At 34.9% G+C, this 23,017-nt stretch overlaps 1 protein-coding gene across 1 annotated transcript in view; it reads right to left on the bottom strand.

Annotated features, from left to right (window-relative positions):
* The window catches only part of LOC126820663 (WD repeat, SAM and U-box domain-containing protein 1), a 153,458-nt gene that overhangs the window by 108,657 nt on the left and 21,784 nt on the right, over window positions 1-23,017 (bottom strand). Inside the window, exons 2-3 of the mRNA XM_050548788.2 lie at window positions 7,495-7,909; window positions 6,668-6,867 (exon numbers count right to left, since the gene is read on the bottom strand). Of these exons, the coding sequence (XP_050404745.1) occupies window positions 6,668-6,867; window positions 7,495-7,904 (610 nt within the window). The 5' untranslated portion in view covers window positions 7,905-7,909. The remainder of the gene's footprint in view (window positions 1-6,667; window positions 6,868-7,494; window positions 7,910-23,017) is intronic.

Raw genomic sequence — 23,017 nt, 5'->3', positions numbered from 1 at the left:
GAGAGCCTGACCTAACATTTAATGTTCAAGAAAAGCCTTCATTGTGTACGTCTACTAGAAATGAGGATTTAGTTACAATGGCTAAGATTTTTGCCGACAACCTAACCAAGTTACCTCCACCAGAGCCTATGGTATTTACAGGTGACCCATTGTGTTATCCGACATGGAAAGGTGGTTTTAACGCTTTAATAGAGAAAAAACAGATACCTGTTGCTGAACAGATGTTTTATTTAAAGAAGTATCTTGGTGGTGCAGCCAGAGAATGTGTAGAGAGCTATTTCATTTTACAGACAGAAAGTGCATTTCAAGATGCCAAAACCTTGTTAGAAGAACGTTTTGGAAATCAATTTATTGTTTCTTCTGCATTTAGAGACAGATTAGATAATTGGCCTAAAATCTATTCTAAAGACGGTTATTCTCTACGTAAATACTCAGACTTTCTAAAACAATGTTTATCTGGTATGAGTTCGATAAGAAGCTTAAATGTTTTAGATGACCCACGTGAAAACAAGAAGTTACTAAATAAATTGCCAGATTTTATTGTGAATAGATGGGCTCAAGTTGTACATGAATTTAAGAAAAAATATGATAAGTTCCCTCCCTTTAGTCATTTTGTGAATTTTATCTCACAAGAAGCTGACATTGCTTGTGACCCTATTACTAGTTTACCTTTCAAGAAAGAAGAATTATCTAAGTCAAAACCCACATGGCATACCAAGTATGAACCCAGAAGGCCATCAGCGAACGTATTTAATTCTAGAACTACTGAGTATAATAGTTATTCTAACAGTAATGCATCTTCGAATCAAAGTAATAGAAATCTGTGTTTTCTTTGTAGAGGACAACACCACTTAAACATTTGCGATCAGTTTCTTCAAAAGGCTTTACATGAGAGGAAAAACTTCTGTAACGCAAATAGATTATGTTTTGCTTGTTTGAATCAAGGACATTTTTATAAACATTATAGAATAAGAAAGACTCGTAAGATTTGTTCCAATAAACACCCCACTGCTTTACATGAAGAACAATTAAGTGCCAATCGTAATCCTACCTCTGATCATACACATCCAAAATCTGCTACCGCGCATAATATTAAGTCAAATAATACAAGTTATTTAGATAAAAGTTCTATGATAATACCAGTGTGGGTATCGCATGAAAACAGTTCTACTGAAGTATTAGTTTATGGAATACTGGATAATCAATCTGACACTACTTTTATTTTGGAAGAAACTCGTAAACTTTTAGGTATTGATGGTCAAAATGTCAAACTTTCTTTGTCAACTATGTTAGCGAGTAATCAGTTAATAGACACTAAAAGGATTTCAGGACTTAGAGTATGTGGTTATGATAGGGATGTGTTATTAGACCTTCCACCAGTTTACTCTAGAGATATTATGCCAGCTAATAAATCACATATACCTACACCTGATATTGCAAGAAAGTGGTCGCATCTGGAAAGTATAGCTAACAAACTTCAACCTTTAATGGATATAGACATTGGTATATTAATTGGATATGATTGCGCTAAGGCACTTATCCCACGTGATGTAATTCCTCATAACGGTAATGGCCCCTTCGGTATGAAAACAGATCTAGGATGGGGTATTGTAGGAATTGTTGAACCTAATTCCTCAGATGCTTTAGATTCGATCGGTCATAGTCACAGAACTATTGCATATGATGTACCTATCCAACCAGTAGACAACAATGAAGATTTGAATGATCAAGTTGTGGTTTCATTCAGAACTCAAGTCAAGGAAGTTATAAATCCAGTTGATATTTTAAAATTTCTAGAGTTGGACTTTAGTGAACGTAATTCAACTATATGTGGTTATTCACGCGAAGATGAACAATTTTTAGATAAAATGTCTCGTTCTATTCATTTAACTGAAGATAATCATTATGAAATGGCATTGCCATTCAAGGGAGATAAGCCAAACTTGCTGAATAATCGTCATGTTGCTATTAAACGTTTTTCGAATTTATGGAGTCGTTTAGAAAGAGATTCTGTGTTGAAGTCAGATTATACTAAGTTTATGAACAATATAATTAATAGAGGTTATGCAGAATTAGTGCCTACGTCTGAAATGAATCTAAATGATGGACACACATGGTATATTCCGCATCATTCTGTATATCACCCAAAAAAGCCTGATAAAATATGTGTTGTGTTTGACTGTAACGCAAAGTTCAATGACATTTCCCTTAACGATTGTTTATTGAAAGGACCTGATCTAACGAATACTTTATTAGGAGTTTTATGCCGTTTTAGAACTGACAAGATAGCAATATTATGTGACATAGAACAAATAGTTTATCAATTTAAAGTGAATGTCGAAGATCGCAACTTTCTGAGATTTATATGGCAGAACGATGGGGATAAACAACCGTCAGATTATCGTATGAACGTTCATCTTTTTGGAGCAGGATCGTCTCCAGGATGCGCAAATTTCGGACTTAAACATGCTGCAACAGAATTTGAGATAGAATTTGGCAGTGGCGCAGCGAACTTTGTTAGATCAGATATTGAAGCTATTTCGTTGATTCAACAGACTTGTGAATTACTTTCTAAATGCGGTTTACGTCTTCACAAGTTTGTGTCGAACTCTAATACAGTTATTAATAGCATACCTAAAGAAGATAGAGCTACTGATTTACAAGGACTTGATTTATTTTATGAAGATTTACCTGTAGAGCGTGCTTTAGGTGTGCAGTGGAACGTTGAATCGGACAGTTTTCAATTTAGTATATCTCTAAAGGATCATTATCTTACTCGTCGAGGAATTTTATCGACCATTTGTTCAATTTATGATCCGCTCGGACTCATTGCTCCAGTAATTTTAGTTGGAAAGCAGATACTTCAAGAGCTATGCAGACTACGATTGGATTGGGACAGCGAAATTCCAGATTCGTTACGCATGCGCTGGGAACGTTGGAGAATTAACTTAGTTGATTTGAGTTACCAGTGAGCTACATAATTTTTCTGACGCCAGCATTTATGGTTATAGTCAGTGTTTTTACTTACGTTTGATTGATGATCATCAGAAAGTATTTTGTTCCTTAGTGATGGGAAAATCACGTGTAACTCCCTTAAGGCCTATTACGATACCTCGTCTTGAATTGACAGCTGCTGTGGTCTCTGTCAAGGTTGGACTACAGATTAAACGTGAATTAGAAAATAGTGGATCTCAAAGAATTTTATTGGACAGATAGTAAAGTCGTATTGGGCTATTTAAACAAAGACGCCCGAAGATTTCAGATGTTTGTAGCAAACCGGATTCAACAAATACACGAATCTACAGAACCTAAACAATGGTCTCACGTTATTTCCAGCGCTAATCCTGCAGATGTTGGATCCCGTGGATGCTTTGCCAGTGAATTAATTGATTCGAAATGGCTATTCGGACCAGATTTTTTATGGCAGTTCAATATTCCTAGAACTTCAGATGTTGAGCTTACTTTGTCTTCGGAACATCCAGAAGTTAAGAAAGGGCAATCTTTTGCTGTGAATATGAAATTATGTTTTGAACTTTCTAGACTGAATCATATTTCAGATTGGTTTAGAGCAAAGAAAGCTATAGCATTGTGTTTGCATCTTAAACAATTATATAAGCGAGGTCAACATGTTAACGATACTAATGCCACGAGCACTATTAGTAAACAACCTAACAGAACACTTAGTAAACCTTATTCAATTGAAGAATTGAGAAAAGCTGAACTTTTTATCGTCAAGCTAGTACAAGTTTAAATTATTATCTGAGGATAAACCTGATAGTATTGTAATTAAGAGATCCCTGTTATATCGTTTAGACCCCTTTGTTAATGAAGATGGTATACTTTGTGTTGGTGGACGTTTAAAGAGAGCATCGTCTGATATTTGTAAACATCCAGTGATTCTACCTAAGAAGCACCATATCACTGAGTTGATTGTACACTACTTCCATGAACATTCACATCACCAAAGACGTGGTATTACAACCAATGATATTCGTACAAATGGTTATTGGATTGTTGGATGCAATGGTGTTGTATCGTCTTATATCTCAAAGTGCGCAAGTTGCAGACGATTACGCGGTAGATGTCAAGAGCAGCGTATGGCTGATTTACCAGAAGACAGGTTGGAACCAACTCCGCCTTTTACCTACTGTGGTATGGATTGTTTTGGACCATGGTATATACGAGATGGTCGCAAAGAACTGAAACGATATGGACTTTTATTTGTGTGTATGGCCAGTCGCGCCATTCACATAGAGACACTTAACGATATGAGTACTGATTCTTTCTTAAGAAGATTTCTTTGTATTAGAGGTCCCATTCGGCAACTTAGATGTGATAATGGTACTAATTTTATTGGTGGCAGACGTGAATTACATGAGACATTTAAAGGGCTTGATAGCCACCGTATTCAAGGTTTCTTATTAGAGAAAGGTTGTGATTACTTTGATTTTAAATTTAATGTTCCTTTCGCTAGTTATATGGGCGGGATATGGGAACAACAAATTCGTTCAGTGCGTAATTTTATTTTGCCACTTTTACTTCAGACTGGATGTCAACTTGATGACGAATCATTGAGAACTCTTATGTGTGAAGCTGCAGCTATAGTTAATAGCAGACCTCTTACGACTAGCAATCTGAATGATGTTAATTCCTTAGAACCGTTATGTCCGAATAATTTGTTAACCATGAAGTCAAAAGTTAATTTTGCCGCCTCCAGGAGATTTTCAAAAGGCTGATGTATATTCGAAAAAGAGATGGAGACGTGTTCAATATGTTGCGAATGAATTTTGGAATCGCTGGCGGAAAGAGTGTATACATGATTTACAGATTCGTTCCAAGTGGAATAAAACATTTCGGGACATGCAAGTGAACGATGTTGTATTAATTATGGACGATAGTTGTCCACGTAATCATTGGTCATTAGGTCGTATCATTGAAGTTTATCCAGATAATGATAATCATGTTAGAAAGGTTAAACTTATTGTAGGTGATAAGAATTTAAGTAATAAAGGTAAATGTGTTAATCAGATCAATTATTTAATAAGACCCATTCATAAATTGGTCTTGTTAGTTGAAGATGAGGAGACCGGGTTTCCCCATCGAGGAGCCATTAATTAAGGTTTTATATTGAAGTCATTCGTAAAGCTTTTTATATTTCAAGTTACGATTATATATTTGAATTATTTTGTTTATTAAGCTTTGATGAAAATTATTTGTTATAATTTTGAGGAGCCATGCATGTAACTGCTGTAGATTTATATATGTATTAGATTAGAATGGTGAGCCGAATGTCTGTATTTGAGAGACTTGGTACGCAAGTCTATGTGTTTGCTCAAAGTTGGAGTATTCATTGTTTAATTTAGAATTAATTACCGTTCTACTTTATATCTAATTAATATTACTTTGTTACGTATATATACCTTTTGTAATAGGTTATTATATTTCATTAAGTATGAATTAGGTCATTTATTACTTATTTAAGCTGATTTGGTAAGCTCTAGCATATCAAGGATTACTCCAGCGCACAACTTTTTTCCCGGGCAAAAATGGAGGAGCCATAGAATTTTTGTGCGTGATAAAGTTAGAGTTTTCACGGTGACATTATTAAATATGACTGTTTTAACTAGTTTGCATTGATCTAGTTTGCATGTGGTTGCCACTTAGCATTTAGTGTTTAAGTTTATGCCGGCCGACTAACGGTTCAAAATATTTCTTTGGTCCGGTGACGTCAATATGTTTCTGTTGGACTCATAATTGCATTATGATGATGTGACGATATCAGCGGTAAACGTATCTTATTTTAGACCCTGAGTATTTATTGCAATTACTTTGTTCTAACAGTCACATACGTTTGTTATTTATGACGTCTACATAATTTCTGATGTGACGGTTGATTCACAGATGTGGTAGAAATCTAAGTATCTAAGTAATACCTATCCGGTAGTGATTAGTATTTGAGCATTTAAGATGAAGGTTACATAAGCTTCAAGTATTTTAGTACTTAAAAAGAACAGATATGATGTAAACTTTATATGTATCCAGTTTGAACAGTTACTTTTAATAAATTTGTCAGCAGTAATAAAACTCGACTTATCAACTTATTTATCCTGTGAACCTGATATGTAAATTCTAACCGCCCACACCTAGACCTCCCTCCTCCATTCCGATTTTGTGCCATAAAAGAGGTGTCGGCAGTTATACAATGATTAAGTACAAGTCAACGTTCGAGAATATCACATTTTATGGTATTCTCGAACAATGATTTACTCACTGATTAGGCTAATCAAAGTTTATAAAAAATCTTAGCTTAAAATTTAATCAGTTTTTCAGAATATGGCTGGTCAGAAAATCAGAGATTAAATCTATGATTAGCACTAATCCACTTTCGAAAATACGGGCCGAAGAGACAAATTAGCGTTTTGGAGATCTTTTGATGACCTGACTGTGTAATTATATCCGGGATGTTCACACAGATCATATGCAAAATTTAAGATTGATCTGCCAATTAATCACTGAGATAGACGATTATCATATACAGTTGTTTTCAAGAAGTTCCATAAATGCTCATGTAAAACACTTTGCTTCTAAGTTTTGATTTAAAAAAGTAAGTCTTAGCTCAGGTTATTTAAATATCTTATTATCTAAGCTTTTAAACAATTTTAATTACCTGCTGTTCCAAAAGATGGAGAAAATTCACAACATGTAACTCCTAAATCATGACCATCCAATTCAAATGATAAACAACGACCATGTCCAAATCTAGCATCCCAAGTTCTAATATCTCCGTTACCACTACCAGATACTATATAATTATTATCAGGACTAAAAGCTAATGCCATGGCAGATTCATCATGACCTTGAAGAGTCCTAAAAAAAAAATCATTCTATTTTAACAGTCATTACAAAGCCATCTTAGAATTGTGACATCATATCAATAATCAAAATCTGTCAATCAATGCACAATTGTCAAAGGAACACGCATGCCAAGTTTCATGTCGAACGTACTTAAATTGGCAGAGCCTTGAGTTTTTTTCAAAGAGTGTCGCCCCCAAGAACAACAAGTCTTGAATGGGCTTGGCATGATGTTTTATTTTAATACAGAGGAGATATTCCTTTGAAAGGTAAACAGGCAATCTGACAAGAAGTCATATGACTATACAGCAATTTAGGTCAATGTTCCCTCTGGGTGGTTGAGGTTTCCCTCCTTCTGTTATGTTTTTCACTTGTTTTACCTGGTTGGCAAATTATTTAATAATCGATAATGGTTTCATTTTTTATCAATAAAAACAACTGGTTTAGTCACAGTTCAAATAAAAGAATGATGTCATAATGAAATCATGTGAGCAAAAAATGTCAACTCATGAAATACTGAAGAGGTTAACATGTTCTATACAGTTAAATTTGAATTTGTTTTGGTCTAAATTGTCCACTGCAGTCGAAGTATTAAAATAGTTGATAGCCTAAAAGGTTCAAAATAAAAACTAAATAACACACCTTATTAGTTTTTTCTTAGCAACATCCCATAAGCACAAGGCATTATCATCACCTCCAGATGCAACTATTGTTGCATTTGGTGAAAATCGACAAACACGTATTGCACATTTACTAGGATGTTCAAAAATGGCTTTCTGCTCTCCTGTCTTCGAGTCCCAAATAATCAGTCTGCCATCTGTGGAACATGAGGCAAATACAGTACCTGTTTTATCAAATACACAACAGTTAACAACATATGTATGACTCAACAGTGGTGAACATGGAGTCTCTGAAAAATCATCAATATTCCACAGACGTACTGTTTTATCTCCTGAACATGTCACAAGTTCTTTCTCACCAAAACTTAAAGATGTTACATCTGATGAATGGGCATTCAATGTTTGTAAAAGACTGGCAACCATATTGGACATTTTATCTGAAATAAAATTAGTAAACAAATTCAGTGTGTGTATAAAATAATGACAAAGGATTAAAGAACCCAAAACGAAAATTCCCTATTTTATGGCTTAATATTTGACCATGTACTCCTACTCCAATGTGTCAACAAAACAAGCGTATGCCATGCAAGACACGCCTACATTTTGAAAGAGATGGACGGATAACAGGGAAAATCAACAGGGCTATTGTGTCAATGCTTCACATCGAATTTGAAAAAATCACTTGTTTCCGATAATGTAATATTTTAGTTTCTTTTCAAATGGTGAATGTTGCCACTGCCTTACTTCCGTTCTACTTGCAGCATTATACCCGACGTTAAGTAGCCGACAATGTATACAATTCTCACTAGACAATATATATTATGAACCAATTCCTCACAAATGTTAAGGCTATGGTCGTGTTGTCGCATGCATCCGCACACAGGTTAATATTCCCCATTCTACAGCTGTGTATTAACAAAACAACTCACAGTGAATATACATGATATAACCCTCATGTTTGTGTTTCAATAGTAGGCCTAGTTATCATAAACACAAATAAAAATTTGTTTGTTCTGTAATACAAGTGTGTTTCCTAAATAATTCAATGTGGATTAACAACCCATGTAGTATTACAAAAAGATGTTGAGATTTGATGTGCACCAAAATCGAACACATTCAAGTTCTTGTGATCTAGCTGGGTGATATTTTGGTTATAACCAGTATGAAAATTCTAGTAATGAATATATTGGCATTATCGTCACTAATATTGCATTAAAAAAATATCGCAGTGTTTAAATTACTGACCTGCAAATTACTATAGACATGATGCAAATTAATCTTTCTAAGAAGTACACGATAGCAAAAATAAGCCGTGGGGCAAATAACCGGTAAAGCTTTAGTTGCTCTTTGGAAAATGCAATGACTTCTTAAGATAAACAAAACGAAGTTCAAGAAATGAATCAATATCCTGACGACAAAACGTCAGTTTCAATAAACTTTCAACTCAACCTGACCCCAACCCATTACCTCAACGCTAACTTGTTTCAAAGAGAAATAATACGAGCGATGTGTGGTTGTATTTCAGGTACGACTAATCCGACGAACAGCAGACGACTATTGGAACACTATCTTAGTGATAACAGAGATCAGTTTCGTAAATTATTATTTATGATTTATTTACATCAGGAACATAATATAAAACAGATCCTGCCTTTCTTCATCACTATAACATACAGTGGAAGTACTTTAAATATTTTAAATAGTGAGCCTTCAGGGGACTATTGATCATTTGTGCAGTCATTGTTCTAAGGGTTTTTCGTATATCGAAATGAAATGGGGTTTAACGTCCTACTGTTCTGCTCCTATACTGGGCTAATGAACACGGGCATACGCCATACAGTGTACTATGAGGGAAATTTTGCCTGGGCAGCGGCACTATCGCCTACTCTTATATCGAATTCCAACTGCCAAGGGATCTTTTACGTGTATTCTAATGTATACATGGGACCTCGGTTTTTCGTCTCATCCGAAAGACTAGACAGCTGTCCTTGTCAGGCCCTTCGTTCTGCACCACTGACAAGGGGAAACCACATCGGAAAATCTGGATGAACTTTCTCGGCCAATGCAGGGATCGAACACCCGACCTCCAGGCTAGCGAGCCAGCGTCTTAACCACCTAGCCACCGTGGCTCCATTTTCGTATATCAGTAGAAACATACGCATCAACATGCACATATCAAATATTTTTTGTTATAATACCAAGCAAATCTCATCTTTCTTGGGATGTTGTCATTATTAAAACCTCATCAAATCGTTGTAAATACTCCACAACAATCTATTCATTTAATCATTTGTGTTTATTTCAGTGAAAGGGGTCGTTGATAACATTTTATCAAATTTCATTTTCTTTCAACATTTGTCATTATTAAAACCGACTAATCATTGTATATACTTCACAACAACTTATCCATTAATCAATTAGTCAATTTTCAGGTGAATTGGTACTATTGAATAACTTTATAATCCTTAATTAAATTAAATTAGATTACCTTTAGGTACACATAATTTAGGGAGATCTCTGGTTTGTCAGCATTAACTAAGTATTGTTGTGTACATGTAAATATTGGCCCGTCATATTTTCATTTTTTATCATAGCTCGAAACGTCGCTCAGTAATAAGCAGTAATTGTATTCCATAGAATTGTGACTTTATTATTGTAATCTATACTATGCTTGTATCCATATGTAAGCAGCTATGATATATAAAACGTAAAAATGAACAAACGTCTTAAGGAAAACAGTAAGAAGTAAATACACAGCGTGAAGCAGACAGCTAGAGACAAATTCTAGACGATCAAGAGGCTACTAAGAAGAAAAGATGCGTGGGTCGTACGTAGGATGTGGCGACCGGTTTTGCGACGCCCGCTCTCCACGTCTGACAGAAGATCCATGGTACTACATATTCTATTTGGTGTCCGTGACCAGAATCGACCTTCAAGGGAATCTAGAAGAATACATATTTGATTTGGTGCACGTGACTACGAGATCAAGTACCCTGGAAGACATTTGGAAGAAGATTACATATTCTGTTTGGTGCTGTACCTCAGTTTCGACCTTTAGGGTAAGCAGCAACTTTGGAAGAAGAAAACCCTACAAACCAGCAACAAGAAAAATTCTGGTGGAAAAGAGAATTCTGGTGGAAAAAAAGAAATCTGCTGAAAGAAAAATTTTGGTGGAAATATTCGCAGAATTGGGTAAATACATTTTGTCTGGAAAATTTAATTTGTTAACAGACCAGATAATAGCAAGATAAGATTAAAATACAATAAATGTTAAAATGCAACTGTGTAGAGAATAAAATAGTCATATTTTGATAGGTTTATAAACAATATAATATCATTAGTTAGGTATGTATATTATCAGGTTAACATGACATGCTACTGACGCTACACCACCCAAACAAGCAAAATTACAAGCTTCGCCGTCTTCATCTCGCAGTGAGTCCCAGTCGGAAAAAAATGTTTAAAATATCTTTTATTATTATTATAGGACGACAAGTTGAAGAGTTATGTATGTTAACAATATAATTTAGCTATATCATACGACAAATTATTCTAATCTTCAGACTTGGCAACTGAAAATTTTGTTTGGCTAGTGGTTTTGAAAATTTACTTATGTTTGCACAAGTAAGTTCAAAATGCTGTGTAGAGCCTTGAGTGCAAGTATAGTAAATTTGAGTAATAAAATTGAAATTAAAGCGGGTCTCTAAGGAGTAGGTTTTAACAAATTTTCATTATAACTAAGGAATAATAATAAGAAACGGAATAGGGAATAAAATAAGGAATTAATGTTGTCTCTGGATCAAAGTGGGAAGATGGCAGAGCTAAGGATCGAGTTGGCCGTGTTTTCTGCTTTGATTCGTTAAAATGTGTGTGTTTTTGTGTCGTTCTTATATGTAGTTAGCTAATTAAAGCTATAATATAGTTTTGAGACTCTTAGTCCAAGTTTCAAAATTATGGTTTTAGTCGATTAAAGACTAAATTGGGTAATTTAGCCTTTGAATAAAAGGTTTAATTGCTATTATTTGTGTTTTTGTGTCGTCCACGTGTTCAGGTATGTAATTTTGAGACCCTTAGTCCAAGTTTCAAAGTTGTGGTAATTTATCTTTTGATTAAAAAGTTGGGTTGTGTTAAAATCCCATGTGGTTACATTTAGGGATTTAGGTATAGTTTTTTCAGGGAAAACTAAAATTAACGGCTCGTTAAATTGTGAGATTATCGCAAAGTCATTAATACGAGTTTAGTACGAGGTTAAGGTAAGAATAGGACACTTTTTAGAAAAGTGTGTTAGATTATACGGTATATTTTATCCGTATATAATTTTGTGTAATTAAATTTTGCTTTAGACACGTAATATAAACAGTAAATATATATGTGCTAAATGCTATTTTGTGTCATTTATTAAATTTTGCTTTAAATTGTGCATGCGAGGTGATTACCAATGAGTAATTTGACATGTCACATTGTACTTTTATCTCTGGTTATTATAAACAATAGTTTTCACACTGTGTTAAATTTGAAGTGTGTGAAAGTCACATGACTTCAGTGATGAGTTGAATGAAATTATATGTGTAATTACAAGCTAGGTATATTCTGATTGTCGTGTTTGGGGGGAATATTGCGCAACAATTTCCTTCAACAAAGTTCTATTTTAAATAATGTTATGTCACACTAATGTTGGAATAGGCTAAGGATCCGGGCTTGTTTGAGACATTCAGTGGTGTATGATAACAGTACGAGTATATTTGTTTTGGTTGACATGTAAAAAACGGAAGTTAAAATTGTAAATGATTGGGTCAAAAAGGTCACATTACTGACGGTGAAATATAAAATAATAATGTAATTGTTTGGCGGAATTCTAAAACACAGACAGAAATTATAAAATTCTAAAATTGTCCATTACCGAGTTCAGGTCAAGAGGTCAAAGTTAGTTTGAAGCAGTGATGGGATTTTGCCCGTATATTCCGGACCTGTCCAAATCTTTTTTCCAAACGCCCAAAATTGTCCGACCGGGAATATGCCCAATCGGACATCGAGACATGGTGAATAATATTCAGAATTCCGAAATTAATATAGTTTACTGAGTGTATAACTACCACTCAACCCGATTATCGTCGATAATACGCTGGGTTTATTAGGTAAATAAGTGATCAACGTATTTATCGTGTTATACCGTCTATAGTATAAACCTACCTTGATTAACTACTTAATCTGCCTTGATTGACTGACTTAATCCTTTGTCGGACAATTCATCAATCTAATCTTAAACAGAAGTCATTGCTTTCCTTTTGTCGGACTATTCATCAATTCAATAAGAATGATTATAATTTTAATCCACCTGTTTACCTCGTGGTTTCTCAATTGTCGGGCATCTTAATCGCATTGATGTGAGCGGACAGCATCTATAATAAACTAATCATAGATGTCACATATCGTAAGAGTAAATAACACCCTAAATCAATGGACAGTCATTTTGTCTACGATATCTTTTACGTCTTTTGAGAATCCATATAGAAATTCTCATCCACAGTGGCACTTTCCCTTGATCTCGAGCGTGGCACGAATATTGCTTAACATAATATCATTAATCAGTGCTAACTCTGAAGCCGTGTGATGCGAGTCACGTAGGCTATTAGTCTCTATTATCCAGAAAAATATTCTACGAATATGTTGAAGACTAGGAGTTTCTGGGTGACCGAGACTAGTACACCGTACGCTGAAGTTGGAGTTGGTTGATGCTATACCGAACCCAGCAAAATAACAGAAAGGGGAGGAGCTACCAATAGCTATATGAGCAGAAATTCTAACGTATTTGTAGGCGGGAATTAAGAAGCATGTCAATCATTCTGCTGTGTTGCCTATGATGCCTGTCTGTCTTTCGTGACTATGAAAGAGTGTTATTCGCTGAAGTTAGCTATGCCTGTTTACAAGTGATTTAACTATTTCGGAAGTTCTGCATTCATTTGCTGCTGGATAAATGAAGACACGTAATTCTAAAGGAATATTATGGTTGTGAATTTGATGCCGAAGCAGGATCGGCAAGCTTTCATTCAACATATTATGAAAATGCTTAATTTTGTACGACATTTACTGACATAAATTTGAATGCCGTACGGGAATTAAGTGTGAAAAATAGCGAGGTCACCAATTTTTATTACGTACGGGATTTGAATATTTTGTTGACATGTGATTTTTAATTGTGGTATGAATTGAATACTGTACGGGAATTAAATATGAAAAATAGCGAGGTTCACCTATTTTTATTACGTACGGGATTTGAATATTTTGACATGTGACGTTTAATTGTGGTACGAATTCGTCTGCTTAAATAACGATAAGAGTTATGCCCCTTTATTTTCGGTAAAATGTCCGACAAGAAAATTTTGAAATCCCATCACTGGTTTGAAGATTTATAATTAAAGAGACACATCAAAGTTTATTAATAACTAAATGTAGTTTAATTTTAATAAAAAGTAAGAGTTGATAATAAGAAAATCATTAAAATAATGAGACAATGAATACATTTAATTATATTCAAACAAGTGCAGGAGATTATTAGTATCTGAATGTAGCCGTTACTTTTATGGTCTACATTCAATTTAGAAATAAAGATGACAATGTTCAGTATGTAATAAAATTATTAATATTTATGAATGAAAATCATAGAAATATATTCTACAAGCATTGCTTTGAAATGCTTGGTTATACTATAAAGTATTCAATGGCCTCGGGCCTCGGCTATTTATTTTGTCAAGGACCAGCGGCTGCCAGGCAGGATACGCCCACATTTTCGAGAGATGGATAGAGAACAAGCTAAAAAGAAAGTGATTTTTCGTACAATCGGGGGCCATAATTCAGGAAGTTACGGTCCGATATGCGCGAATATCGAAAGGAACCGAGATCTTTGGGTTATAAACTTACATTTCAAGTTTCAACAAAATCGGATAAAAAATTGTGACCTCTTTAGGGTCCACAACCTTGAAATACCATATTTTTACGCTATTTGAGAACGAAGGGCGGTCATTTTGTCTGTCAGTTTTGGTCTGATTTTCACGAAGATTTGAACTCAATCGTCCTTAGGGTGTAACGGTGATATAATAATACGGTTTTTAAATCGGATAAAAATTATGACCTCAATAGGGTCCACAAGCTAAAAATGTGATTTTTCGTAAAATCTGGGGCCATAATTCAGGAAGTAACGGTCCGATATGCGCAAATATCGAAAAGAACCGAGATCTTTGGGTTATAAACTTACATTTCAAGTTTCATCAAAATAGGATTAAAATTGTGACGTCTATAGTCCACAACCTTGATATGGGCCACAATTTGGTGTCATGAAATATACGTTACGTCCTAAATAAACCCTATTTGTATGAGAATCAGTTGAACCACGACCTAGATTTACTTATCCGACTATACACTGATAAACAATACACATACATATAAGTAAAACACTGAGGTTTACTTTAAATAACATATAAAAATTGTCACCTAAGAGCTCAAAAACCCATGACACCAACACTATTTTGTCGTGTCTTTGCAACATCAATTATAAAAGAATGTTAATAAATTCTAAAAACTTCGTGCTAAATGGTTCCAAAAAGACCATATTAATCGGGAATGCTTTAACCCTCTTTTTTTTCAAATTTAAATGGGTAACATTTCTACGCCTATTTCGTGTCATTTTGTTAGGTCTCAAAAAGCTCAATTATAATAGGTTAAAGTTCAAAGTTCATATTGTTGCTCAGTCATTGTCGAAAGCTTGAGGGTGTGCACAGAGTAAAAATACACAGAGTGGCGACTGCTTCATTTGCATAAAAAGTAGGTCGCGCACTGCATCTTGGGGTTTGTCTGTAATGTCACTAAACATCACAGAGTAAAAATAACCAAATCTCTTTAATTTCGTAGTTTTATAGTATATTCGGTAACAAAACTACTGAGAATTATCAAATACAATCATAATATGTTAGTTGTGTGTGTGTTTCGGGAATTTATAAAACATGATTCATATTTTTAAAACATGGATAAACGCAGCGTGGGACCGCCGGGACCGAAGAGAAAGACGACAATAATTTATTAATTGTGACGGTTTACGAATTGGTCTAAGCTGTAAATTATTGTCGATTTTTAAAGGTTTTTATTAACTTAAAATCCACCAAATACTGGTAGTTTCGAATTCTAGATTTAAAATGTAATTTCCATACACCTTAAAATGGGCCTATTTTACTCAACATGATTTATTCCCCCCCCCCCCAAAAAGAATTCTTCTAAAGCTTATTACTGTGTGCTTCTCTTATTTATGTTATGTTATTAAAGTAAGCTTCCATTAAAATATAAAATAATAATTTAAGAATATTAAAATTGAATTTCAAATAGGTCTATAACGTTTTCCAATTATAAACAGAAAGATAGGTTGCCAGGCAACGAAACATACACCCACAGCAGCTAAATCGTCCGGGCAGTCAACAAGAGTTGTCGCATATTTTACTTTTTTCGGTAATGAAACATTTATAATACACTAAAATCTGATTAAGAGCAACAACTGAGAAAACCATTAGAATTTGTTTCGTTTTTATAAACTTCTACCCCATGCTAACGTTTTGTATACAAAACTTTTAATATCATGGATTTAGCTGTTCCAAGTCATAAAAATTCATTGAAAATCAATATACCTGTTCTTCTCAAGATCTTAAACTCTGTGTATCAATCTGAAGTCAATCGGATGACAACTTTAGCCTTTAGAGCGTCACAAGGGGGGTTGGATGGCTGAATGGTTAGCGTGCGTGCACTGTATCATAAAGTCTGTCATTGAGTCGACTGGCGTGGTTTCGAATCCCCGGTTGCACGTGACAAGGAGTAGGGTCGCCTGTCCAACCTCGTGGGTTTTCTCCGAGTCCTCCGGTTTCCTCCCACTGCTAAAGACCCCTACGCGCAAGCAAATTATGTAAATAAAATTAAACCATATGTTAGTCCCGAAATGACCTAGTTTGTGTCGAGTGGACGTTAAACCCCATTTCTCTCTCTCTCTTTAGAGCGTCACAAGATTTTGCAAAGTGATCAAGGGCCATAACTTTTTTAGTAATTATCGGAAATCGTTGAAAATCAATAGGCTTCTCCGTCTCATGATCCTAAACACTGTGTATAAATTTAAGGTCAATCGGATATTAACTTTGGCCTCTAGAGCATCCACAAGATTTTTCAAAGTGATTAAGGGCCATAACTCTGGCAGTAATTATCGATAATCGGTGAAAATCAATAGGATTCTTCGTCTCATGACATTAAACACTGTGTATAAATTTAAAGTCAATCGGATATTAACTTTGGCCTTTAGAGCGTCCACAAGATTTTTCAAAGTGATCAAGGGCCATAACTCTGGCATTAATTATCGTAAATCGCAGAAAATCAATAGGCTTCTTCGTCTCATAACCTTAAACACTGTGTATAAATTTAAAGTCAATTGGATATTAACTTTGGCCTCTAGAGCGTCCACAAGATTTTTTGAAGTGATCAAGGGCCATAACTCTGGCAGTAATTATCGGAAATTGCTAAAAGTCAATAGGCTTCTTCGTCTCATGACCTTAAACACTGTGTATGAATTTAAAGTCAATCGGATATTAACTTTGACCTCTAGAGCGTCCACAAGATTTTTTTAAGTGATCAAGGGCCATAACTATGGTAGTGATTATCGGAAATTGCTAAAAATCAATAGGCTTCTGCGTCTCATGACCTTAAACACTGTGTATTAATTTAAAGTCAATTGGATATTAACTTTGGCCTCTAGAGCGTCCACAAGATTTTTTGAAGTGATCAAGGGCCATAACTCTGGCATTAATTATCGTAAATCGCAGAAAATCAATAGGCTTCTTCGTCTCATAACCTTAAACACTGTGTATAAATTTAAAGTCAATTGGATATTAACTTTGGCCTCTAGAGTGTCCACAAGATTTTTTGAAGTGATCAAGGGCCATAACTCTGGTAGTAATTATCGGAAATTGCTGAAAATCAATAGGCTTCTTCGTCTCATGACCTTAAACACTGTGTATAAATTTAAGATCAATCGGGGGCGACGACAATATACGATCACATTTAAATGTGGGCGTATAAAAATGAAGTGCCTTATTCACCAGAATGCAACACAGCCCTGCAAGTTACTGGTTTTTAACGACAACACCTGGAGTCATTGTGTGGAATATGCAAAACAGTGGCAGACTTTGGATGGAGAAGAAAAAAACATTGCAATCACGTATCGAGATGTGTTCGAAGGTATGGAAATTGTATGTTATTATTAGTTATTTTATTATTATTATATTCTTAGTCTTAGTATTTAAATTTTTTCTAGGCTGTGAGTGTTCACGTTGGTTGTTGTTAAGAAATATATAAAGTACTTGTACACAATACATGGTATCACGCAAACCAGTGGTGGGCAAGTTTCAAGTTTTAAAACAAAACTGAAGCCTAAACATTTTTATGAAACATAACTAACAAATTACATTAGTCATTAATTACAATGTCAAGGGTTATGAAATATCATTTTCAATAAAGTAATATTAGAAATATGGAGTACAGCACATAATATTTAAAATTACATTCTTATTAGAATCATTTTAGTCAGGTTCTATGGAACTTTGTCAAATTTATATTCCGTCGGTGATTGGTCTAAAACAAAACCTGCCGTCTTGTGGGAGCATAGTTTGGAATAGCCTTTACAGAAAAATCAAAGGCAATTAGTCTAAGCCGTGAAAGATCTGCAAAGATTATTGATCCTACAGGTGGAAATGCTATTTAAGCAATTTTAGATTTTGTTTTCATTTAGAGATTGCATTGCTCAAAAAGAAATTCACACATGTGACATACAATTATGTTTTTTCTATCATATTTCCTATTTTCTTTAGGAACAAAGGAAGAAGCTTCAAAGGTGAATCAAAAAGATGTTCGTGTAAAATTGCTGCTCTTTCCTGTACAGATCTATGTGGATGTAAAGACTGTCAAAATTCCACACCTACACCCACAGAGATGGCTATGGATGATGATGATGATGATGATGAAGAAGAATGTTGAATGTAAAAACTATACTGAGCGCCATGGAAAATGCATCACTTTTTTTTCCCAAATATTTTATTACTAGGTTTTGTATGTATAATATTATGCAATACTATGAACTATTGTTTCACACAATGCTCCCAAACCAAAAAATATTGGCCCGTGTGCAAAAAAAAAATTGCACGAGATGCACATGAAAAACCCAATATTCACGTGCAGCATTGTGTGTGAACCATTTAAAAGCATTATTTCATTTCAGTACATGAACTGTGAAACGTCAATCTGTCCACAACGCATTACAACCCAGGCTCAAGACCGCTAAATCCGGGTCACTCATCTGCGTGACAGATTCCGCCCAGTGACTCGAACAGGTGCAGCAGTCATCAGAAGGCAAGGACCAGTAAGTGCCAACACCGTAAGACGTCGTCTAAGAGAAGTAGGACTCCGTGCACGACAACCTTATGTTGGGGCTATCCTCAGGGATCATCACCGTCAGCGGCGTTTGATATGGGCTCAAGGACACCAGACATGGAGAAGAGTAGACAGGCAAAGTGTGCTCTTCAGTGATGAGAGTCGCTTTTATCTTTATCACGCTGATGGCCGTCAACGTGTGTGGAGACGTCTTGGGGAACGTCTTGCAGACTGCTACGTTTTCGAAAGGAATCAATGGGGTGGGGGAAAGTGTAATGGTGTGGGGAGGCTTCACATTTCATCACCGGGGTCGCGTTAATGCTGTAGCCTACCGTGATGATGGCCCGTGGAGGACACACGCGCTACTGACATCTGTGTCGTACTTTTGGTTTTGACCCCTCTGACTTTGTACCATTGATTACAGATTAAACATCCATAAGTGTACAAATGTGTTATTGATGTGTTCCCATTTGAATATTGTTCACAATAAGAAGCAAAATAAATAAGATATGTTTACAGGATCATTTTGTCATACGAAAAACTAAGTGATGCGTTTTCCATGGCGCTCAGTATATATATTGTTACAAAGATAATAATCAATACATTCTCAATAAAAAAAAAAAAAATATATATTTTCATTATTACATCAACAAATATTTGTTTTAAAAGTATTATTATTTTTTTCTTTTCTTTAAAATGATTTTCTATCCCCAATTCTTTGTACTCCTTTAACCTGGCATTACTAAAATTAAAGCAATATATGGGAGCATGGATTTTATCCTCAGTTGAATGCTACATTCTCACATAGTTTATAACTCTTACATTAGGGGTTTTGTCCCTTATGATTGGCTGAAGTTTAGTGATTTTTTTTTCTCGTGATTTCTGATATTTTTAAAATCAAGTTATTCCATCGGATTATAATTTTGTTTTATTTTATAGTAAAACTAATGTTTTAAATCTGTATCATTAGTCGAGTTTAAATTTTGAACAGTTTTACAATTCACGTAATCTTTATTAATATTGAACCTATCATTGAACTCGCTATAACATATATTAACCATAACAAATTCATTATGCATATTTTGTACACTTTAGTCCATGAATGATTTAGTATAATTATAAAATCAAAATCAACATGTTTTATTAAATTTTAAAATGACTTTGTATATATGTTTTTACATACCTATTGTATGCTGATTCAAGCCTATAAATTCATATCTTATCAACAGAGCTTGTACATACTGTTTTTTCCATATTCATTTTCATTAAAATCAGAACTTTTGTCAATTAAAGTCATTACAGTAATATTTAATGTTTAATTTTTGAACTACATGTAATTGAATCTTAACTAGTTCTTTATATATCAGACATGTGCAGCATACATATTTATTTTAGTCTATTATGGTACATTTTTACTCAGTTGTTTGATGTTAATTATCGATGAATTAGTGTATGTGTAGTGTGTGGGTGTGTACGTGTGTGTGTGTGAGTGTATGTAATATATATATGTGTATATTTATGTATTTAATTTATTATTGTACTTTCATTATGTTTTGATTGTAATATTTATATCTGTTTGTATTTTTTTTTTTTTTTGGGGAGAGTGGGGTTGCCTGCTCTATAATCCAATTATCTTTAATAAATAATGTTAAAAAATAATTTATTTTTAAAACTCCCATAGATATTTTAGCCAGATATTAGAACACAACCTGTCCTGTGCATTAATTTCAAAAAGTCATAATTTAGCAAACACAAATGACTGTCCACAAAACATCAGTTAATTGTTATTACATTGTCAAACCTTATTGGGTGCCTTTGGTATGGATGTGGTCGGGCTTTAGGAATTTCCGTTTTGTGGGTATATTGATATTAAAAGGTATTTCCAACCTTATATGGAGGGTGGGGGATTAAGCAGTGTAACGGGGGGGGGGGGGGAGTGCTGGGCCTTGCATTTGATTGATGCATAGTTATATTATATGGATGCTACAGTGTCGACTTTATTAGAGATGAGGAAGGGTGGGCTTAGGGGATCTATTCTAACCAGTTAATATTAGGTCGAACTCGACAATGCAAAGTATACTACACACGCAAAGACAAATACAGTAGGAAGAGAGCCTCTAATAAAATATAGCTTTACACACCTTGATTGATTTTGATATTTGGCAATTATCTATATTTATATTCGATTATATATAGGCCTATATCATTGCTATCAAACAACATTTCCAACCCTTCTCAAATTATCTTAATACTCGGAGCTGTGGTGGGACGTTAAACACGATGCATGCAAAAATTAATTCCACAGTGTCGTGTACTTTCTTAAGAATAATAAATTGATTCATCACATTTACACAGGCTACAAAAAGCTTAAAATTTGTTGAGAGAGGACAAGCCCGTCAGGTATTACCGAAATCAGCTTCACGGGGGTAAGAGGGGTAAAGCTTGTCCGTCTGATGGGGTGGAGGGTCCGAAAACACGGCACATAATCGCCAAGGAACCAAGCTGATTGGGACCATGGCTGATTGGGACCAAAAGCTTAAAATTTGTTGAGAGAGGACAAGCCCGTCAGGTATTACCGACAGCGGCTTCACGGGGGTAAGAGGGGTAAAGCTTGTCCGTCTGATGGGGTGGAGGGTCCGAAAACACGGCACATAATCGCCAAGGAACCAAGCTGATTGGGACCATTGCTGATTGGGACCAAAAGTCAAAGCTGATTGGGACCACATTCCAGGCTGGTTGGGACCACCACTAGGCTGATTCGGACCACACGATAAAAAATACTAGAAACTGAGGTTTTGATATTCTACTAAGTTTAAAGGAGTTTTATCTAGGCTAAAGCGTGACTATAATTATGTGCTTTTATGTAGGCCTACGTTATTTATGTTTATATTCCATTTTTTTATGTCACAGTTACTATATTAACAGAGATTATCTCATTAATCTTATGTAAATTATTATACGTGTTATGCAATTTAAACAGACCATTTTTATTTTATGTTATAAACTTCATAGCTTGTTTCAGAATCCATTATAGCCTATATATTCATATTGTGTGTAATTATACGTAGAAATACTGTTTAAACCAATTTATGCTAATTTTAATAAGTCATACAAATTTGAAAACTAATACTAGCAATACAGTAGCATAACGGAAATCCGAATCCATTATACATATATTGTGTGTAATTATGTTATAGCAGGGCTCTATAAAAGTTGAGTGTGCCTGTGCACACACTTGAAAATGTGGCTGCAGGGTCATACTGAAACACAGGGATGTAGCCAGGATTTGGTGAGTGGTGTAAAAATATATTTGGCGAGTGGAGGGAGGCAAAAAAATTTTGGGAGGGGGGCGTGCTCTTTTATGAAAATTAAACCCTTCTTGGTGTATTTTCAGAGCATCTGCTGCCTTTTGTATTTGGTTCAGTGCAAATCAAATTTCCATTGATATATTCAAATTTTACCAAATTCACTTAATTTTCATCAATGATACAGGGATCTAAAAACTTTTTGACACCACTCGACCGCACTCGGCAAACCTCAACAGATTCCAGTACCCTACATCTAATCTCGGCTGTATGACAAAGTCCGCCATTAGAACTACTTTCAAGTTCCCGGATTACAATGGCGTTGTCCATGACGACCAATGACGTCATTGATGACGACGTATTTGAAGAATGTTTTATCTTACAAAATTTTCAAAGTTTGAAGCTGTTTTTTCTTTCAAGTTTATCCGATTTTCTTTAGACAAGGTCAAATTTGCACTGAAAATTCTACACACTCTTCGAACGACGCAATTTTGAGAACTTCTTTCTAAACGCGGGCAAGTTTCCCTTATAAGTAAACCGGTGCCGCATCGCAAATGTATAGGCGTAGGTACATATCACTTACTGTCATACAGCCGAGGCTAGATGTAGGGTACCGGAATCTGCCGAGGTTTGCCGAGTGCACCCGACCGAGCATAAAATTGTCCCACCCCACTCTGTTTCTCTGGATAGATAAGTTGAGGACCTTTCGGTATTTGTTGTTTTGTTGGGTTTTTTTTCAAATATTACTTTATTACTTTGAGATTAAAAATTAAAACGATTCTTAAAACGGTG

Source organism: Patella vulgata, chromosome 5 (genome assembly GCF_932274485.2).
Source record: "Patella vulgata chromosome 5, xgPatVulg1.2, whole genome shotgun sequence".
NCBI classification, from domain to species: domain Eukaryota; kingdom Metazoa; phylum Mollusca; class Gastropoda; family Patellidae; genus Patella; species Patella vulgata.
This window is presented reverse-complemented; position numbering and strand designations above follow the sequence as displayed.